The sequence below is a fragment of the Lontra canadensis genome, unplaced genomic scaffold (assembly GCF_010015895.1).
Source record: "Lontra canadensis isolate GAN:19392208 unplaced genomic scaffold, GSC_riverotter_1.0 scaffold51, whole genome shotgun sequence".
NCBI lineage: Eukaryota > Metazoa > Chordata > Mammalia > Carnivora > Mustelidae > Lontra > Lontra canadensis.
The window spans coordinates 9,429,294-9,449,182 of NW_022631045.1; the positions used below are offsets into that span (position 1 = coordinate 9,429,294).

At 39.0% G+C, this 19,889-nt stretch overlaps 1 protein-coding gene across 1 annotated transcript in view; it reads right to left on the bottom strand.

Moving 5' to 3' along the window:
• Positions 1-17,942: 17,942 nt before the first annotated feature.
• The window catches only part of HTR2A (5-hydroxytryptamine receptor 2A), a 59,175-nt gene continuing 57,228 nt past the window's right edge, over positions 17,943-19,889 (bottom strand). The window contains exon 4 of the mRNA XM_032874024.1: positions 17,943-18,829. Within this exon, the coding sequence (XP_032729915.1) occupies positions 18,030-18,829 (800 nt within the window). The 3' untranslated portion in view covers positions 17,943-18,029. The remainder of the gene's footprint in view (positions 18,830-19,889) is intronic.

Below are 19,889 nucleotides of genomic sequence, written 5' to 3' on the forward strand. Positions count from 1 at the left end.
TGAATTAGTGTCCTTTGCACTCTCAGGGACATAGTGCCTGCCATGTCTGGCCCATGGGAGATTTTCAGTAACTTTTGGATCAATAGAATTTTTTTTAGATTTCCACCCTTTCTCTATTTGAATGACTGTTTTTCTATGCATTATGTATACTGAATAGGCTAGGTTTCCAGTTTCCATATATTATACAAGCATAAACAAACAGATATATAAGCAAATAAGTAAGCAAGCAATCCACACATTCACTGGGAAGTTAGTAAAATTTCAGTGTTGAAAGTACTTTCACCACTTGTGTTGAGAAGGGGTACTTGCCTGGGGCTACTATAAAAGAAAGGCACATTATGTATTCGTTTCCTATTACTTATGTAACAATTTTTCACACATTTAGTGACTTAAACAACACAAATTTATTGCCTTCTCCTTTCCGGAGGTCAGACATCTGCAGTGAGTCTCCAGGGTTAAAATTCAAGTGTTGGTACAGCCGCATTCATTCCGGAGACCTGAAGTGGCCCCAGATCTGGCACATTTGAGAAGAGTAGGGAAGCCAGTGTGGATGTTCAGAGGCAGGAGAGTTATAGAAGATGAACTCAGAGAGATAAGATTGTATGGAACTTTCTGGACTCCAAAAGGAGAGGACCTGTACTCTGTGAGGAGTCATTGCAGGCTTTTGAGCAGAATGCTATCATAAGGATCCTTCTCACTGTTGTGTTGTGAATAGATTTTTAGAAAGGGGAAAGAACAGAAGCCAGGAGACCAGGAGACCAGGAGACCAGGAAGGAGGCTACTGTAGTTATCCAGGTGAGAGATGATGGTGGTTTGGACCAAGGTGGTAACAGTGTGGAATGTAAGGAATTATTGTAAGGAATTATTGCTTTGAACTCATTTATCCAGGTTTGAAGAGGTATGAAATATTCCAGACACATGGATGTCCAGATATTTGTAATGTGGGGTGATGGATATATTTTGAAGATTGAGCCAACAGGGTTTCCTGATGGAGAAGATATTAAATGTACTGAGAGAGAAAGAGAGAGAGACAGAGAGAGGGAGTGAGAAAGAGATAGAGAGAATGAGAACCTAAATAGAAAGTTCCCTTTGAACTGCTCTTGGAGCATAGGAAAGGGTGTGGAGAATGAATGACTTACATCAAACTATTGTCAGTGGCATGAAGTAGGAGAGCCTAAATGGCCACGAAGGGAACCTTCCCACTTTGCTGTGTGCTGCTGTATGTTTGAATCTTTTACAACAACAAAATAGTCTTATGTTACTTGCATCACATTAAAAAAAGTTACAGATGAGACTGACAACTTTTGTCAAGGACACATTTCCCTTCATTTAGGCAAGGTGTATGTGGACTTAACATGAACTTTATCAGACATGTAGATTAATTGAGACAAATATTTAGCATCTACAGTTGGCAAGGACAGTGCAAAGTGCCATGGAACCGTCTGATAAATGCCGGATTATAAAGAAAAATGCGATCAAGAATGAATAATTCAATTTGTTATTGACTCAGGAGATTAAGGTATAAATACAATTGAGGTTAATAGATGTACAATCATAGACCATTTTTTTGGAAGGGAGAAAAATTTGATGATTGAAAGTAAATAGTGATCAGACCACACTGATAGGATGCTTGAGGGGAAACAGGTACAGCCTACCTTCTTTTTCTCCTACAGCAATCCCATAATGCTACATGTACAATTTGATGAATTCAGTATAGATCTGAACATTTTCTGCACTGATGTGGAAGTACTAATTACACTTCATGTGGCTCTCTAGATTCTTTCCCCCCATATTATCAAGCCTTTCCCTGTACCACAGAGGCCTTTCTGATATTGAGTATATGTCTTGAAACATTACATATGCAAAAATAAACTGACTGCTTTTTTTTTTTAATTAAAGTTTAGCTAAGTCTATAAGTACATGCCTTGGGGTTGCTCAAATGGCTAAGTTCCATAGTTATAGAGCGGTGCTCTGTGCACTCTGAAGCACACAGTGATATAAGGAATTATTGCTTTGAATTCATTTATCTAGGTTTTAAGAGGTATGAAATATTCCAGACACATGGATGTCCAGATATTTGTAATATACCCATTTAAATACCATTGTAAAAAATAATAATTTGAATTGGAAGGTTCCTGAACTCCTATAAAGTGTTCCTTAATCTTTTGATTCCTTTTTCCTCATTCTGGATGGTGGTCATCTTTATTATCCAAGACCTAAGCCAGAAATGGGATTTCTTTGTCTCCATCATGTCTAAGTCTTGTTGCTCTCCTTTTCTTTCTGATGCTCTGGCTGCTTTTCAGGACAGGATCATTTATTTATTTATTTATTTGACTGGGGGGGGGTGGACACAAGCAGGGGGAGCAGCAAGCAGAGGGAGGGGGAAAACACACTCCCAATGCAGGGCTCGATCCCAGGACCCTGGGATCATGACCTGAGCCGAAGGCAGATGTTTTATCAACTGAACCACCCAGGTGCCCCCACGACAGGCTCTTGGCTCTGGTTTCATAGGACCACAACCCTTTACCCCAACCTCTTAGGGCCAAATGTGTTCGTGAATTCAGATTGTTCTGATTTTAAACTGGAAATCTGGACCCTGAACCACACATCCCATAACATTACTGGCAGGAGCTAGCAGTTTCCCAGAATCATATCCTGTAATACTTCTGCAGCAAACACACAGATAGTCATACTAAGTGGGATAATCAAAAGTTATGCATAGTCTCTATGGACTCTGAAAAACAATCTGAAGGGTTTGAAGAGGTGGGGGGGTGGGAGGTTGGGGGAACCAGGTGGTGGGTATTAGAGAGGGCACGGATTGCATGGAGCACTGGGTGTGGTACAAAAACAATGAATACTGTTATGCTGAAAATAAATTTAAAAAATGATTAAAAAAAAAAGAACTTAAAAGGAAATTAAGAGTATGCTCCAACATGATGAGCCCTAGGCATATAGAATTGTTGAATCACTATATTGCATACCTGAAACTAATATAACACTGTATATTAATTATACTTGAATTTTTAAAATAAATAAGTTTAAAAAGAAAAAAAAAGTTATGCATAGTCTCATATAAGATCAGGGAAGATTTTGTCACAAATAACTCTAGGTCAGGCCAGGCATTGCTGCTACATCAGTTACTAAGAATTATGTTTTACTTTTTAGAGCTTTTTGGCTTTGGAATTAAGGGTAAAGGACTTTGGACTTAAAGTTAAAAGATGGTGTGCATGTTGCGTTAAGAGTTCCTGGAGAGCTTGATGCTATAGTCCTCCCATCTCTAATTAGTTCCTTACATTAGCACATTTCAAATTTTGGGCTTCTCCACCCTTAGTGCTTAATTGCTTTAGATAAGGCTCAGGCTTACACTGTTTAAGGCTCCCTACCGGTGTTGAAAGATCAAAAGTACAAATCTGATTCCATGTTATTTTTTTGCTCATTCTGTCAATGGCTCCCCTCTGCCCACAGGAGAGATTCCTCACATGAGAAGTTTGCAATTCAGGGTTCTCTTTGACCGAGCCCCTTTCTGTCCAGTTCTACCTCAACTGCTGTTCCTCTCTTCCTCCTTCACTGTCAAGGTCAAACTTACAGTTCACCGAAAAAGCTTGTTGCTTTTTCATCCTCCGAGCTCATCTGTGATAAATGCCCTTGCTTGTTGACTCCATGCTTGTTGACGATGCAGTTCAAACATCTCACCAGTGAAGGCTTCCCAGCTCCACCAAGGTAGTTTCCTGTCCTCTGTGTGTTGCCAGTGTGGCTGATGTAGGTACAAATATGCATCAGCATAGCATCAATGACATTATTGCAGATTTTGTCTACCTGTCTGTATCTCCACCTCGGCTGTGGGCCTCCTGAGGATAGACACGATGACTCCATCATCTCTGAATTCCCAACATCCAGCTCAGGATCTTTGAAGGAAAGAATACCATGGGTGCAGTTATATCTTCAGTTCTGTGTTTCTGCAGAGTGGTCCAAGGACTTACTGTTACAGAAATACGGAAGATCTCAAAAAAACTTCAATTTCCCAGGACCCTGGTTGGCCCTGAGGAAAATTCCAGGAGTACTCATAAGTGAAATCTGCACTTTAAACCAACTTGCCAGGTGTTTTGAACACTGAAAACTGTTATTTGGGGGCCTTTGAAGCATGTATGATTTGTAGCAGAAAGAAACTGTTAGACCTAAGGTGATTTTCTTCTACTATCCACTTTATGGTTTTACTGTCTACCCCTTGGCTCTACTGGACCTATTCTAGATGAGAAGTATCTAGTCACATTCATGGGCTGTTCTTGAGATCCTATTTCCTCCCAATTTCCCTCTTCAGTTCCTAATCAGTTTTGTGACAAGAAACCAGACAATAGTCAAGAGCACCTCATCTTCTGAGCCTTATAGTGATACTGACATTCATGAAAGTGTGAGGGATGTATTGTTGCTTATTACATAAACAGACTGACTCTGCTTCCGGGTTTGAGGGCCTTTTTTTCTATGCAATAAAGAAGAAACTTGTGTTGATGGCCTTGATGAAGGTGACTTTGGCTACTCAGAAACCCTTTCCACTCATTTCTCTCCATAACTCTGTTCTGGAGAGCTGAGGTTGCTGGAGAGCTAGTGCCAAGAAAATGTCAGTGAGTGGTACAAGAATTCCACTGTTAGGACAGGATTGTTCTACCCAGGGATGGCTTCCTGGGAATGGAGTGAGGCCTTTTCTCTGCACGGGCAGGCAAGACTGATAGTCTATCATATCATCGAAGGACAGACTTGGAAAAGGAAATGGAACTTTCCTTCATTCTACCTTCTTATTGCTACTTTATATAATGAACCTCAAAAGCAAATCCCAGTTACTTATTTTTCTAAATAAAAATAAATCTGGGCCTGAGTTCCTCTCCCTGAGCCATCCTCCCTCACCCACAAGGTTGGAGAAAAGTCCGGTTTGGTCACTGTTGTCAGGGAGTCCATTCTTTTACTTTGTAAGAATCCAAAGGTCATAGTCCTGAAACTTGGAGATGTTCATGGCTATGGGTATGATGAGGAGCAAGAGTGGGAAGGTTCTCCCCTCCACCCCTGCATCAGGCCTGGAGTTTCTTGCCAAGGCATCTGCTTTTCTGGCAGCCCAACAGAAGACTTACCAAGTCCCAGGGTCCTAGATGGGGTAGAGGGCAGCTCTTTTCACTTGTAGAAGTGCTCAACCTGCAATTTTCCAAATGTCAGGGGAACTGTGGCTCAGGCCATCATCCCCACCTGCAGTTTAAAGCATTAGTTCTGTCTTCTTTGCTTCTGAAAGACATGACGTTGGTGGGTCTGAAACAGGCCTATTCACCAGCCCCCTCATGGGAGGAAGCCTTCAGACCTTTAGAGACAGATGGAGGTAGGGAAAGGAGATGACTCCTTTTAAATCCATACTGGTGAGAAAGCCCCAAACAATAGTTGATTGCTTTTTTCCTTGATAACTCACCTTCTTATATAAACACCAAGGGAAAAACAAGATGGGGATAGAATAGATTGAGATGCTTGCCAGATCTCATGTGTAAATTTTGCCTATGACTTATTAGCTCTGGAGGCCCCTTTGCCTTCATTTTTGTCCTCCTTTGGGTAGGAGACAATCAGGTGGGTCCTTGTAACAAGTAGAGTTGTGCCTTTGTTCTCTAGCTAGTAATGTTAATAGTCATCATCTAGAATAGGTCCAATGCTGTTCAATGATCTATCTCTAATTCTTACAACTCCACAAAATACTATCATCCCCATTTAGCAGATGAGGCTCACAAAGGTTCAGTATTTTCTCATACAGCCAGTGAATAGCAGAGGCAGAATCTAAAGTACTGTCTATGTAACTCCTAAGCCCATGTCCTTTCTAATATTTTCCTGAATCTTTTACCATTATATTTAAAATACAGCTTCCCATAATGGCCTAACCAGGCCATTATGTTAAAATAAAATAAAGCCTTCAGGATCTCTAATGTAACTTCTTATTGTGAATCTAAGAAATATGGAATAACTCAAATAATTCTTGCTGCATTGCAGGAAAGATATATTAGCTTATTTTTATTAACATCCTATAGTTAATTCCCTCATTTCTTCTTAGAGTTCTGGTTTACAGATAATGAAATCCATGCTCTTCTCTGATCACAGGTATAAACTGGGCATCCTACTGGGGGCTGCGGCCTACTTGTGTTGCTCTGTGCCTTTCTTCTCCTAGGTGTGTCTTTATACCATAGGGGTCAGATGGTTGGAGTACTCTGGATGCCCGATAACATAAATGTTTCCAACTCAGCTACCAAGTAATTTTCTCCTCTACTGAGGCTTGGCACGTTTTTCCTTCTGAATTGTCTAATTTTCTTTAGGTTGTAGCGTGACTATTCTAATCACAGTACATGGTGTTACCTGTAGAGGTCATCACATCACAGTTCCCAGGGCAGGTATTGGAAAAGCGTCATTGGGTTTGGTTCATCTCCAGCCTATTGTATTTCCTGGATTTTGTACTTAAGCTTCTGTATTATTTAGCAATGACTGTCTTGCAGATTGCCCCAGAAAAGAAAATTGGCTGGCTTGCTTCGTGGTAACATTCTTTAAAATGTGACTACTGTATTTTATAGTCTAGGTAACAGATAGGAAATTGGAAATGGTTGTATTACAAGGGAAATAATGTAAGGTGAGAAATGGGAGTGCTATTTGAAAGAGATGGCTGTTCTTTTTTTTTTAAATTTTATTTTTTATAAACATATAATATATTTTTATCCCCAGGGGTACAGGTCTGTGAATCGCCAGGTTTACACACTTCACAGCACTCACCATAGCACATACCCTCCCCAATGTCCATAACCCCACCCCCCCCAAACCCCCTCCCCCATCAACCCTCAGTTTGTTTTGTGAGATGAAGAGTCACTTATGGTTTGTCTCCCTCCCAATCCCATCTTGTTTCATTTACTCTTCTCCTACCCCCTTAACCCCCCATGTTGCAAGGAGATGGCTGTTCTTACCAGAATAGTAAGTCCATAGATTCTTTGCCTTGTCCTATAAGGTGCTGATAGACACAGTGCTGGGCATTTCTTAACCCCTTGTGTGAAAATTCTTCTTCTCTCCAGGGCTCCGGTGGGAGAGAAGACAGACCGCACAGACCATTCCGCACAGACCACACAGCTAATTGGATTGGGAGGGGCATCTCACCATACCATGGTAGTGGACTATAAGAGGAGCTCAGAATAAAATCTCTGCCTAAATAGGGAGAATCTGGACCAACTTGATCACCGTCTTAGAAATCTGAACAGAAGAGTACAGCAAAGATCCAGTAACTAGTGGCAGGTATAGAAGATAGAAATCCATGAAGTAGAGAGAGGTCATGGCGGAGCGTGAGTGAAGGTGTTAGAAGTAAAAAGAAGCCAGAAGGGAGCCAAGTGGGACACACAGGAAGAGTAGAAGAGGCACAGAGAGGAATAGGCTGAGAGGGCGTAGCTGGGTCCCACGGATGATCAAGTGGAAGATCTAGTGCCTGTGTAAACTCAGGTCCTAGAATTGATATGAAACTGGGCTTTTCTTTCTGGGCTTCTGCGAGGTCTCTGATATTTGCGATTACTGCTTACTCATTCTTACCGTCTCCTGCTAATAAACTCCGCGTTCTCTGAAGGACCTTGAGGAGGTTTTTCAATGAACCAGCATGCCTAACAATGAATTAATTATTTATTTAAGATTTTATTTATTTACTTGACAGAGAGAGACACAGTGAGAGAGGGAACACAAAGCAGGGGAAGTAGGAGAGGGAGAAGCAGACTTCCCACTGGGCAGGGAACCCGATGCGGGACTCAGTCCCAGGACCCTAGGATCATGACCTGAGCTGAAGGCAGATGCTTAACTGACTGAGCCACCCAGGAACCCTCTAACACTCAATTTAAGTAGTATTTTTTTCCTCTGCTCAAATCCATTCTTTTATTCATTAGTGCAAGAAGTAGAAAGGAAATATCAGAAATTGATTTTTGAGCATCATTCGACTGGTGTGAAGGACATAGGCTTATTCATTTTAGCTTTCATTAAGAGGAAATTAATGTTAGATACATTTTCTGTGCATAAAGGTGAGTTAAGAGAAGAGAAAGCAAACAGTATATGGTGGCTATATCTTACAAGATCAGGAAAGGTCCTTTATATAAGAATTAGTCATATTATGGGGCACCTGGGTGGCTCAGTGGATTAAAGCCTCTACCTTGGGCTCAGGTCATGATCCCAGGGTCCTGGGATCGAGCCCCGCATCAGGCTCTCCGCTCAGCGGGGAGCCTGCTTCTCCCTCTCTCTGCCTGCCTCTCTGCCTACTTGTGATCTCTGTCTGTCAAATAAATAAAATCTTAAAAAAAAAGAATTAGTCATATTATGATGAACTATACTTACAGGTTAAAATTATGTTTATTCAGCAATGTGTAATCTACTCTGCACTGTAGGTTAGGGAATTTAGGAGGAGCTCTCCCTTAAATAAGGTGGAAGTTCTGTTGTGCTTCTTTCTTTGATTAACTTAGGCTGGGCAGTCTTGGACATAATGCGGGCATAATGGAAATGTGCGCTTACATTTCTGGGGTAGGGAAGAAACAGAGCAAGTGGCTGAGAACATGGCTATTGATTCAAAATCCAGCTTCACTTTACTATGTGTGAGCTTGGGCAAGTCCCTTAATCTTTAGTTTTCTTCCGTACAGAATGTAGTGTTGATACCATAAAAATTAAATGAAATGGTATCTTAAAAGATGGAATAAAATATTTAGCATTCAATAAGAGTTCAAATGAATAGTTGGGATGGTAGAATATGTTATTAGTTGTTGTGTTTGTTGTAATTATTACTGATGCTGGACAATGTAGCCCAGAAATGGCTAGTTATTACCAAGGGGCCAAATCTGGCCTGCCACTTGTTTTTGTAAATGCAGTTTTAACGGGAGACAGTCACGTCTTCTCATTTGCTTGCTGTTTATGCCTGCTTTCACACTACAGCACCAGAGCTGAATGGTTGTGACAGATTGTATGGGCCACAAAACCTAACCTATGTACTATTTGACCCTTTGTAGACAATGTTTTCTAATCTTTGGCATAGTGGAATTAGGAAACGGAATTAGGAAACTGTTAAAGCTTAACAGTCATACAGATCCGAATTTGAATTCTGGTTCTCTTCCTTAGCTTAGGCAAATTAGGCAAATTTCCCTTTGAGATAACGGTTTCCTGACCAGTTACAACGAGATACAGATAGACCTATTACTGGGCTTACATATATGAAATCCCTTAGCACAAAATAGTTGCTCAATAAATAGTAATATCAGTGTCTTCCTTTTACATTCCTCCTTCTGTAACGAAGGTAGATTGGATGGTTCTGGGTTTAATTTCACTACTTCAAAAAAATATCAGAACATTGTAATTTATGTTTATGTGCACATTATCACCTACCTACAAGTAGCTAGCTGTATTTTGCCTGAATTCTTAGAGGCAAATAAGACAAATAGCAACACAAGTTATTACTGAATTCAAGTAAAAAATATTCTTCCGCAAGGGGGAAATTATTTGTCTTTCAAATTTATCAGCAAATTCAAATTTATATTTCTTTTTTTTTTTTTAAGATTTATTTGTTTATAGAGAAAGAGAGAGTGAGCAGGGGAAGGAGTAGATGGAGAGGGAAAGGGAGAGAATATTCAGCAGACTTCCTGCAGGGCCAATGCAGGGCTCCATCTCTTGACCCTGAGATTATGATCTGAGCCAAAACTAAGAGTCAGTCACTCTAACCGACTGAGCCACACAGGCACCGCTCGAATTTGTATTTCAGATTCAAATTCATTAAGTAAATTTCTTAAAGTAGACTATTACCTAAATGTACCTCTAGTTCCAATGTTTTATTGTGCTTAACATAAATTGAGATAACATGGTGCTTGCATCATGATTATCATTATAGTTCCAAGGTTGACAAGATTTATTCTTTTCGGGTGGTGCTAGTTGGTCAGGTCTGTCTGGTGGACAGGTGGAGGACCAAATGTGAGTCAGAGCTTCCACATTCTTCCGTAGACAAGTATAGGGATGAATTTATCAAAGACAAGTGAACCGAAGGCTCAGAATAGCATGACATTTTCATGCAAATTGCTCTTCTTGCTTTTCAGTCTTGAATATGTTTAGTTGAATTAAATTTGTCACACTCATAATCACTCATGAATAAGTCACATTTCCGGTTTCCTGCTAGTTCTGGAAAAAACCCACCATCTCATTTTTAGAAATTAAATACTTAGAGATATTTCTCATATTCAGTGTCCCAGAGAGGTAAGTTATTAAATGTCTACATGCTGAGCAAATTCGTTTTGACTTTGTTTTATTTCTTTTTAACATTTTTTCCTCTTTTAAAAAAAATTCTTCTTGGTTTGGTTATCTCTGTTGACTCAATTCCCATATTTTGGATATTCTTCTTTATATATCCCATGTGAACCTGCGTTATAGAAAGTAGAACATTGATAGTGGAGCCTAGAGTTAGTAATATTGAACATTATATCTAATTTTAATTTTTCCCCCTTTATTTTTTATTTTATTTTATTTTTTTAAAGACTTTTATTTATCTTTTGACACAGAGAGAGAAACACAAGTAGGCAGAGAGGCAGGCAGAGAAAGAGGGGGAAGCAGGCTCTCTGCTGAGCAGAGAGCCCAATGTAAGGCTAGATCCCAGGACCCTGAGATCATGACCTGAGGGGAAGGCAGAGGCTTAACCCACTGAGCCACCCAGGCACCCTAATTTGTCCCCCCTTAGAACTAACTTACAAACTCTATATTTTAAACACTTTTGCCACTGACCCACATGAATCTGCTTTCACTAGAGTCTGCAGCTGTGAAAACATCAGCAGAAGAGTGGAGGTCTTGCGGCGGGGACGTCTTTCGGATGCAGTGTCTTAAGAAGCATCATTGGGTAAGTGTGTTGAGTTATCCATCCACATATCAACTAGGTCAATCTGTGACAAAGCCAGTAGGTTCAGCAACACAAACATGACTTTTGTAAAGAGGATAGGATAATTCCCCACCAAACATGTCCTTTTAATATTTTTTAAGGAGCAATTTCATCTGAAGATTTCCCACACTTAACGATGCCTGAGGTATAAGATACACATAGTGGACCCTCACTAACAAACACATGGAGAGAATAAGTGAGTTTGTGGCACTGGTCTCTCAACCCAATTTAAATATATTTTTGGTTATATGAATAAATAAGCCATATAAACTATAGAGCAGTGGGCCCTTCTTTGATCATCTTTGCATATGGAAGGGGAAAAGTAGAGTTTGGAAGAAGTGAGGCTTCCATCCTATTGTGGCCTCTGATGCTGCTTGGCCAGGTGGCCTTGCATAATTTCTCTAATTTCCCTGGCTCTTTATCATCATTTCTGTTAAATGAGAAGCCCATATCAGATGATGTCTAAGCTCCTCTAGCTCTTGAATTTATTGGGTATGTTTCTTTTTGTTCCTTATAGTTCAGTAGTTTAGAACTTAGGCTAAGTAAGTAGAACTCATACAGAGAATTTGTATTACATATTAGGGCGTTAGAGAGCTTCTCTAGGTCTTTTGCAGCTCCTGTGGGAATGATAATGGCTATCCAGAACCTTCTAACCAAAGCTGGAAGGAATTATCAACTTTCAGTCTATAGGAAATGTGTTTGTCAATCCTAGAGCTTTAGTAATAAGTTTAGACGTGTTTGTACATTATGAATGGATGTTCATTTAAATATTGTTACTAACCATAAAACACCACTTTCTTTTTTTTTAAAGATTTTATTTATTTATTTGACAGAGAGATCACAAGTAGGCAGAGAGGCAGGCAGAGAGAGAGAGAGAGAGAAGCAGGCTCTGTGCTGAGCAGAGAGCCTGATGCGGGGCTAGATCCCAGGACCCTGAGATCATGACCTGAGCCGAAGGCAGTGGCTTAACCCACTGAGCCACCCAGGCACCCCATAACACCACTTTCTATTGAGGATGCATATTGTTTTTTTTTGAAGATTTTATTTATTTGAGAGAGACTGAGAGAGAGAGATAGAGAGAGCACAAGCAGGGGGAGCTGCAGAGGGAGAGGGAGAAGCAGACTCCCTGCTAAGCAGGGATCCTGATGTGGGACTGGATCCCAGGACACTGGGGTCATGACCTGAGCTGAAGGCAGAAGACCGAAGGCAGAAGATGCTTAACTGAGTGAGCCACCCCTCATGTGGGTGCCCCACATACTGATTTTTGAGACCATAGTTAATCACTGCCTGGGTAAAACATTCATGCAAACTCTCAACCAGGTGCTTTTGGCCCACCTTTGAATTTAGTTCCAGCTGTAGTGAAGGGTTCCAAGTCATCTGTTGCTGCTGCTAGTGGAATTGACTGCTAACAGTCTGTACTATCCTTAATACCACACCCTTAAATAGACTTTACCTCTTTCCTTATTTTGTCTCCTTCTTGAGATCATGTGCCACATAAATGATCTGCACTCGAGTTCTTGTCTTGGCTCTGTACTTGGGGTCAACCTAACTAAGACAAGATCATCTAAATAATGGGATTTTATTGCCTTTCAATATCTGAAATAAATATAGGGCAGGAAGTACAAATTGTGCTGTTCTCTGGAAGCCAGAATAAACACCTTTAAAGATGTTGGAATCTTAATTATAAATAAAAACTAAAATGACCTTGGCTCATTTTCAACAAAAATCTAGCTTTAAAAAAAGAGATCCTTGTTGCACCACGGTATCTCAATCTTTTTGAACTTTTGAATTTTAACCCTTCAAGGAAGTTGAACTTGAATAGTGAGAGCACTTGTTCTTTAGGGAACCTGCGGCCTGTTAAAAAGAGCAACCTGATATCTTGTACCATCTATAAGATGTGCAGAAATGAGGCTGATGGTGGGAAAAATGCCACAGTAGGAATCATTTGTGTTGATATCTGGCTCTTGGTCTCATACATTAGAAACTCCTTGGATCCTTAACAATCTAATTTTTCTAAAAGATTCCCATATAAAAGTTATAGTTGTCATTTATTTGCAATGCATCTGAAGAATTTCAGAGAATATGAGAATTGTTCCAAAATATTCTTGGTTCATGAAGCTGTGTCTTGGTTCATCAGAGCCTGGACTGGACTCCTAATATCGGGATAAACAGACTCAGAAGAGACCTTCTGAAAAGATCGCTGATTATAGTCCCTTATTATAGACTTGAAAAAAAAAAATAAAGAAAGTCTTTGACTTGTCCAGGGTCAGACAATAGCAGCAGATTGGACCTAGGTGTCCTTCCTCAGTCTCTCATGCCTGAGGCTCCAGCTGGGTGTGAAAAGTTCCCCTAATGTGTTGGCTCCGGTGGACAATTTAATTAAATATCAAAGGACAGTTGTCATTAAATATCAAAAAGGGAGAACACTGGGGTATATATCATTAAGGGAAAATAAGGAAACCATTTTTTTTTTTTGCAAACAAACCAGCTGCACAAATAATAAATATAAATAGAGTTTTGTCCTATTGCATATTTACTGGGACAAATGTCCATTGACTATAAAACTTAGGATAAGCTCAGTAGTATTATTAGTGTTCTCATTTTAGAATTAAATCTTAAAAATCACATGTTTTCTTCAAAATCATCATTATGATTGTGAGTTAAAATTTAATGTTAGGTTATAAAACTGCATACACATTACGAAGTTTCTGAAAATACTTGTTTTCCTGTGGGTCATTTGAGTGATGCCAGGAGAATATTTCTTGTCCCTAAATTTCTTTCTCACTTGTCTTCCTGGGGCTAAAGTTTTTAATCATGGATTATGATCATGGTGGACAGCTGAAGGGACCTCAGTGATAGACAGTGGTTTGTCAGCTTGAATTACTTATTGGGGCTCTAGTAGAGAAGAGGAACCTGATAGGATGGGTCATAGAATGGGTAAGTTTCGATGTAAGCAGGAAAAAATACCAGTGAAGGGAACTCTGCATCATGGTATGGACAAAACAGTATGTTTTAAAAAATGAGAATGTTCACGGAAAGGATAGTAGAAGCTGTTGAATAATAATATTGACTAGCCCACAATTTTGTGTGGAATTTGCTCTGATGGCTAATAATATAAACTGGCTTTGGGTATTTTTCTTTTCAATAACAACACACTTATTACATTTACATGGTACTTTATAGGTTATCAAGCACAGCCTTAGCCATTACCTCATTTAAGTGACGCTTTCCATTAGCTAGGTCAGCTACTTGTGGCTCCCTTTTTGGAGACAGTGAAATTGAGGCCCAGGGTTCTTAAGTGATTTGTCCGAGGTTATAAAACAGTGTGTAGGCAAGCTAAGATGGGAACTTGCATCTTTTGGTTCTGAATTTGCTGTTTTTTCCTCCCATGCCATATTGGGCAGGGACAAGAATTTTATGCTTCAGAGTCAGATGACCCAGGCTTGAACTTGTCACTCTTTTTTTTTTTGCCAGCAGCGTGACCTTGGACATGTTACTAACTGTTCTGAATCTCAGTTTCTTTATCTCTAAAAAATAAGAAATAGTAATACCTACCCCATAGGATTGTTGTGAAGATTCCTTTAGGTCAATCAAGCAAAGCAGCCAGCTTAATTCCCAGCACAGGGTAGGTACTCAATACATAGAGCTATAAACTCTTGGAAAAGATACCTACTGCCCGGATTTCATAAACTTTTCCTACATTTAGAGGTGAAATGATGAATCAGGGCAATTTCCAGTTTATTCAAGGATACCATGTTTTCTTGGTTTACTTCAATTCCTGAAATTATCTCCTGTGAAAATGTGTGTCATGTGTGTGTGAAGGTCCCTTGCACGTCTTGGGGTACACGTGTACACACGTACCCATCAGTAGTGGTGTGCATGCGTTGGGGGTACAGCAGTGGTTCTCTGTGTTTCTGGGCTGTGTTGAACCAGATGGAGTGACCGAACTTAGAGCATCTCTCTGCTGCAGGTAATTGCAAACTGGATCACACAATCTTAAATCTAATTCAACCAGCTTGATCCTGGTTCAGTCACTGAACCTCAGAGTACAGGCTCTGGGCTCTCAAAGTATCTGGATGATACACAAGTTCTTAGTTTGATGGCTGAAAGGTTTAGGTAACTCCCTTTAGCAGACAAAACTACGTACTCATAAAATTACATTGATTTTTGAGTATACTTTATTTATAATTATTCTTTCTTGAAATCTTTTAGAATCACCTTGGTTAAAATCATTACACAAAATAACCTTCACTGTATTTATTATATATGGCACAGAATAATTTAACACTTTATAAATATGTTTCATTGATGCACAAATGGGAGAAGCACCCTTTGCCAAAAGCAGTACAGTAACTTAGTTCAATTTGGCTACAGTAGCACTTTAAAAAATGACCATGAGATGGCACTGTGGCCAAGTAGATTAAGTATGTCTAAACTGAGTGTTTCCCCTAACTATATGGCATTTAATTCCTTTCTTTAAATAGAGAACAATCTACTGTTCAACTTAAAGCATTGATTAGGAGTGAGTCCTTTAATCACAGATCCATATATCATTCAAGCACTGTGTCTCATTGGGGTAGGGCGGGGGTGTTTTGAAAGCCTTAGTAGTCAGAAAGTCCCCAGATGGAAAAAGGGTCTGAAAGGGTCCACCATTTTATTTAAGATTACTCAGCTATTAAAAAGACCACTGTTTTCACCACCCTCATAGAATTGTGTTAAAGTCTTCCCACAAAATTAGGTGAACTTCCAGTTTATTTAAAGAGCTGATACTTCTGTTACATTTTAATCTGCTTTGACAGCAATGGAAGGTCGTAGAAACGTTAGAACATGAATTCACATTTTAATTGACAGGATACAAACATGCAAACATGTGTATATACTGAGTGTTTTCATTAATGACTCTTGCTTTTTCTCCATATAAATATAATATAAATATCGAATAAAGTGCATGAGAACATGTCTGTACATATACACAGATACATGTTTGTCTATATACACTTGAGTAGATACTTATGGAAAGAAAAAAAATACACATTTGTAATATATATGTAGTCAAAAGACATTGGTCAGGCAGTATTTATGTTCATTCTGATCAAGATTGAGTAAATGGGGGTAGAATCTGTAATCTTTTCTCTAGTATTTAATGCAATGTGCAGAGTTATAAACTATGGCAAAATACTTTAGAGCTGAGATTTTTTAACATTTGTATTTTTCCCAGTTAGTATGGTATTATCATTAAAGTGGTTCAGGTCAAATGCAGCCTTGGTATAAGTGGTTTGCTGTAAATTCTAGCTTTGAAATACATACCTTTCAGCATACCTATAAGAATTAAATTGGATAGCCTTAAAGCATTTCCAAATTACACAGTGGCATCTCCCACATTCTTCAGTTTTCAAATCTACAATATTTTTCAAATGGCTTAGAGCAAAAAACCATTTTTCATTTAATAGAAATGCTTCAGTGTTGTAATCTCATATCATCTAACATCTATTTTAGTAAGAATGTCTAATTTAATCTAGAGGAATATCAAGGTGAATTAACTACTATTAAACTTTTTCTCTCTTTAGCAAACTTTTCTACAAAACACTGTATTACTGCTCTTTTTTAGGGAGTCCAGTGTCAGTGAGTAAGAAATCAGATTTTTAGGGAAGTAAAACAGAAATTTTCCTTGAAACTTTGGTAGTGACAGGTTGGGTCCAGGTTGTGGTGTATTTCTAAACTAACTGCAAATTTTGACCTCCTATTGTATCCCCCTCCTCGCTCACTTGGTGGGTATTTATTGGCAACCAATCGGGAAACTTATTGAGAAAACTACCCTCAGAGTCGAAACAAGCCTTCTGAACGAAGTAAGAAGAAAACAGTTTGAACCAATTCTCAAAATGTCTGTTAATCAATATTTCTGACAAGGACTAGTCCAGTTAGGTCATTTTCTTCAAAGGCAGGAAAACTGTTTTAATTCTTCTTATATCCTCAGTACCTGGGGCATTTCTTCACAGACAGTATAGACCCAGTAGATGATTATGAGACCAAAGCTGAACAGTTTTAGTAAAGAATATAGATTGATTGATCTGAAAACTTCAATTTACCTGATGGGTGCCAAGAGGAAAGCCACCTGCATTTTACAGAGACGTCCTAAGGTTCTGATGCTGTCAGTAGCCAAAAACCTGAGTTTATTCCTCAATCTTGACACAGTTACATCAATACTGCTTACTGCTCAGAAGAGCGCATGCACGGTGTGGTCGTCAAAGAGCGAGTTACCAAACACTGCTATGGTGCTGTTCAGGAGAAGCAGTTTCTAGAAACGTATTTGGTAATGTTAAATTATCCTTTTGATAGTTTACCTAGTAGAACAGACACTACAAAAGACCACATTGGAGATTCAGAATAAAGCACAAATAGTAGAAGAGAAAGCAGCGGTAGTTATTAAATAACATTTTAAAACTTTTTCACTTCTGAGAAGAATTAGCTTGAAATGCAGCAAATGCCAGCAACTTTGTGAATATTTCCAAATGACATCTGAAAAAGTCGTCAAGTATTTCATTTAATTATCTTAGCAATATTGTAACACTGTCCTTAGTGTCTTTTTTTGTTGTTCAAAATATGTAACATAGTAAGTTTTAAAGAAGATTTTTCTTTAAGAGGTCATTATATTATATTTAACCAATTTTCACTAGTTATAGCTATTGTTATTTACAGCAATAGGTAACCAACTCATGCCGTGAATTAACAACAGAGTAATAAGATTTCCACTTGAAATAGAAGGTAATTTAGACTTATTTATGGCCTCAGTATAATTATACAATAAAAGCTAATTATTTTAAAGACATATCATTTACAATGTTAAAAATAAGTATCATAAAGCTCACAGCTGAAATGCTGTCAGAACATTTTTGAAGTGCACATTTTGTGTCATTTAACCCTGCTTTTTTTTGTTTTTTTTCATTGACAGAATAAAATGAGGCATATAAATATTTTTGTTGGTTCTACTAGACTGGCCTGATTTTTTTTCCAGTCTCCCTATTTTCTTTTTTTTTTTTCCCCCAGAATAAGTGAAAATTTGCCTAGTGTGCCGTCTGTGGTTGCTATGGCAACCAGTCTCTCACACACAGCTAACCTTTTCACTCACTGTGTTAATATTGTCTGTAGGAGCATCTTCTGAATGCTGTTTTCCTAGAGCAACCATACTGTAGTCATTATCTGTGCTCTTGGCATCTTTCTTGGAATTCTTTTTTTGTCCTATTTGGAGCTGACTAGATTTGTAGGCCAAGGCCGGTATAGTGTTCACTAAAATTAACTGCAATGGTTTTTTATTTTCCTTGTACTGACATTGAATATACCGGGAAAAGGCTGACCTGTAGGTCTTGTTGAACAGTGTGTACACGAGTGGGTTGACCGCCGAGGAGAGGTAACCGATCCAAACAAACACGTTGAGGAGGGCTCCGATGATGTTCTCGTTGCAGGACTCTTTGCAGATGACGGCCATTATGTTCGTGATGAAGAATGGGCACCACATCACCACAAACAGAAAGAAGACGATGCCCAGCACCTTGCAAGCTTTTTGCTCGTTGCTGATGGACTGCATAGTCCTCCTGCCATAGGACCCTGGCTCCCTGTGGATGGATCGCTGGAAGAGCTTTTCTGAAGACAGGGAACTCTGAGGGAGGAAGCTGAAAGACGATAGTTTGGCCCGTGTGCCAAGATCACTCACACACAGAGTAGCTTCTTTCTGGAGTGACTTGATAGTTAGAAAGTAGGTGATCACCATGATGGTTAAGGGAATGAAGAATGACACGAAAGAGCCGATCAGGACAAAGTTGTCATCCGCAAGTAAGCAGCTCCCTTCCTTAAAGACCTTGGAATCATCCTGTAGCCCGAAGACTGGTATTGGCATAGAGATACCTGGAGTTGGACAGAAAATGAGACATGCCTATGAAGGAATTGTCTACATGAGGAGCATTGCTACATAATGGTGGCAGGCAAAGGATTCTGTATCAACATTGTTTAAAAGCTCAATATATACTTGCAGTGAGAATTTAAAATTCTCTTGGAATTACAGATATTAGGGGATTATTATATAAATTTAATATATAATTATAGTAGTGACATATATAGTTGTAATATATGTATGAATATATATAAAATATATATTAACTATATAGAACATATGGTTTCTTATATGTGTATGTTATATTGCCCTATATAGTCCTTTACTTCTTTTTTTTTTTTTGAAGATTTTATTTATTTATTTATTTGACACAGAGAGAGAGCACAAGTAGGGGGAGCAGCAGGCAGAGAGATAGGGGGAAGCAGGCTCCATGCTGAGCAGAGACCCCGATGCAGGGCTCGAACCCAAGACCCTGAGACCATGACCTGAGCTGAAGGCAGAGGCTTAACCCACTCAGCCACCCAGGTGCCCCAATAGTCCTTTACTTTTAAAGAAGTACAGGGGGTTCCTGGGCGGCTCATTTGGTTAAGTGTCTGCTCCTTTCCCTCTCTCTCCCCCTCTCCCATTGCCCCTACCCCTGCTCATGCACATTGTCTCTCTCTAAAATAAATAAATAAATGTTTTAAAAACAGAAGTTAAATAAGTCTAGCTTTAACTTTTCATGCTGTATTTTTTCTGATTACAACATTATACTTATTAATTGAATAAAATACATTCACACAAAAATAAAAATGACCAGTGATGCCACCTACCATCCAGAGATAATCACCATTAACAGTATGATGCTATTTCTTTTAGATAAGCACACATACACAGCATTCACACACATTTTATAATTGAATTTCATATACAGTTTCTAACTATTTTTCTCCTAACATTGTGCCATGAGTATAATTTATAAAAATGCCCTCATAAAATTATAAACATATTTTCTTTTCAGAAAATTTGAAAAAGAAAAAAGTAATGAATAAAGAGTACTGATATATATTCTTGCCAGCCAGGGGAAATTCCAAT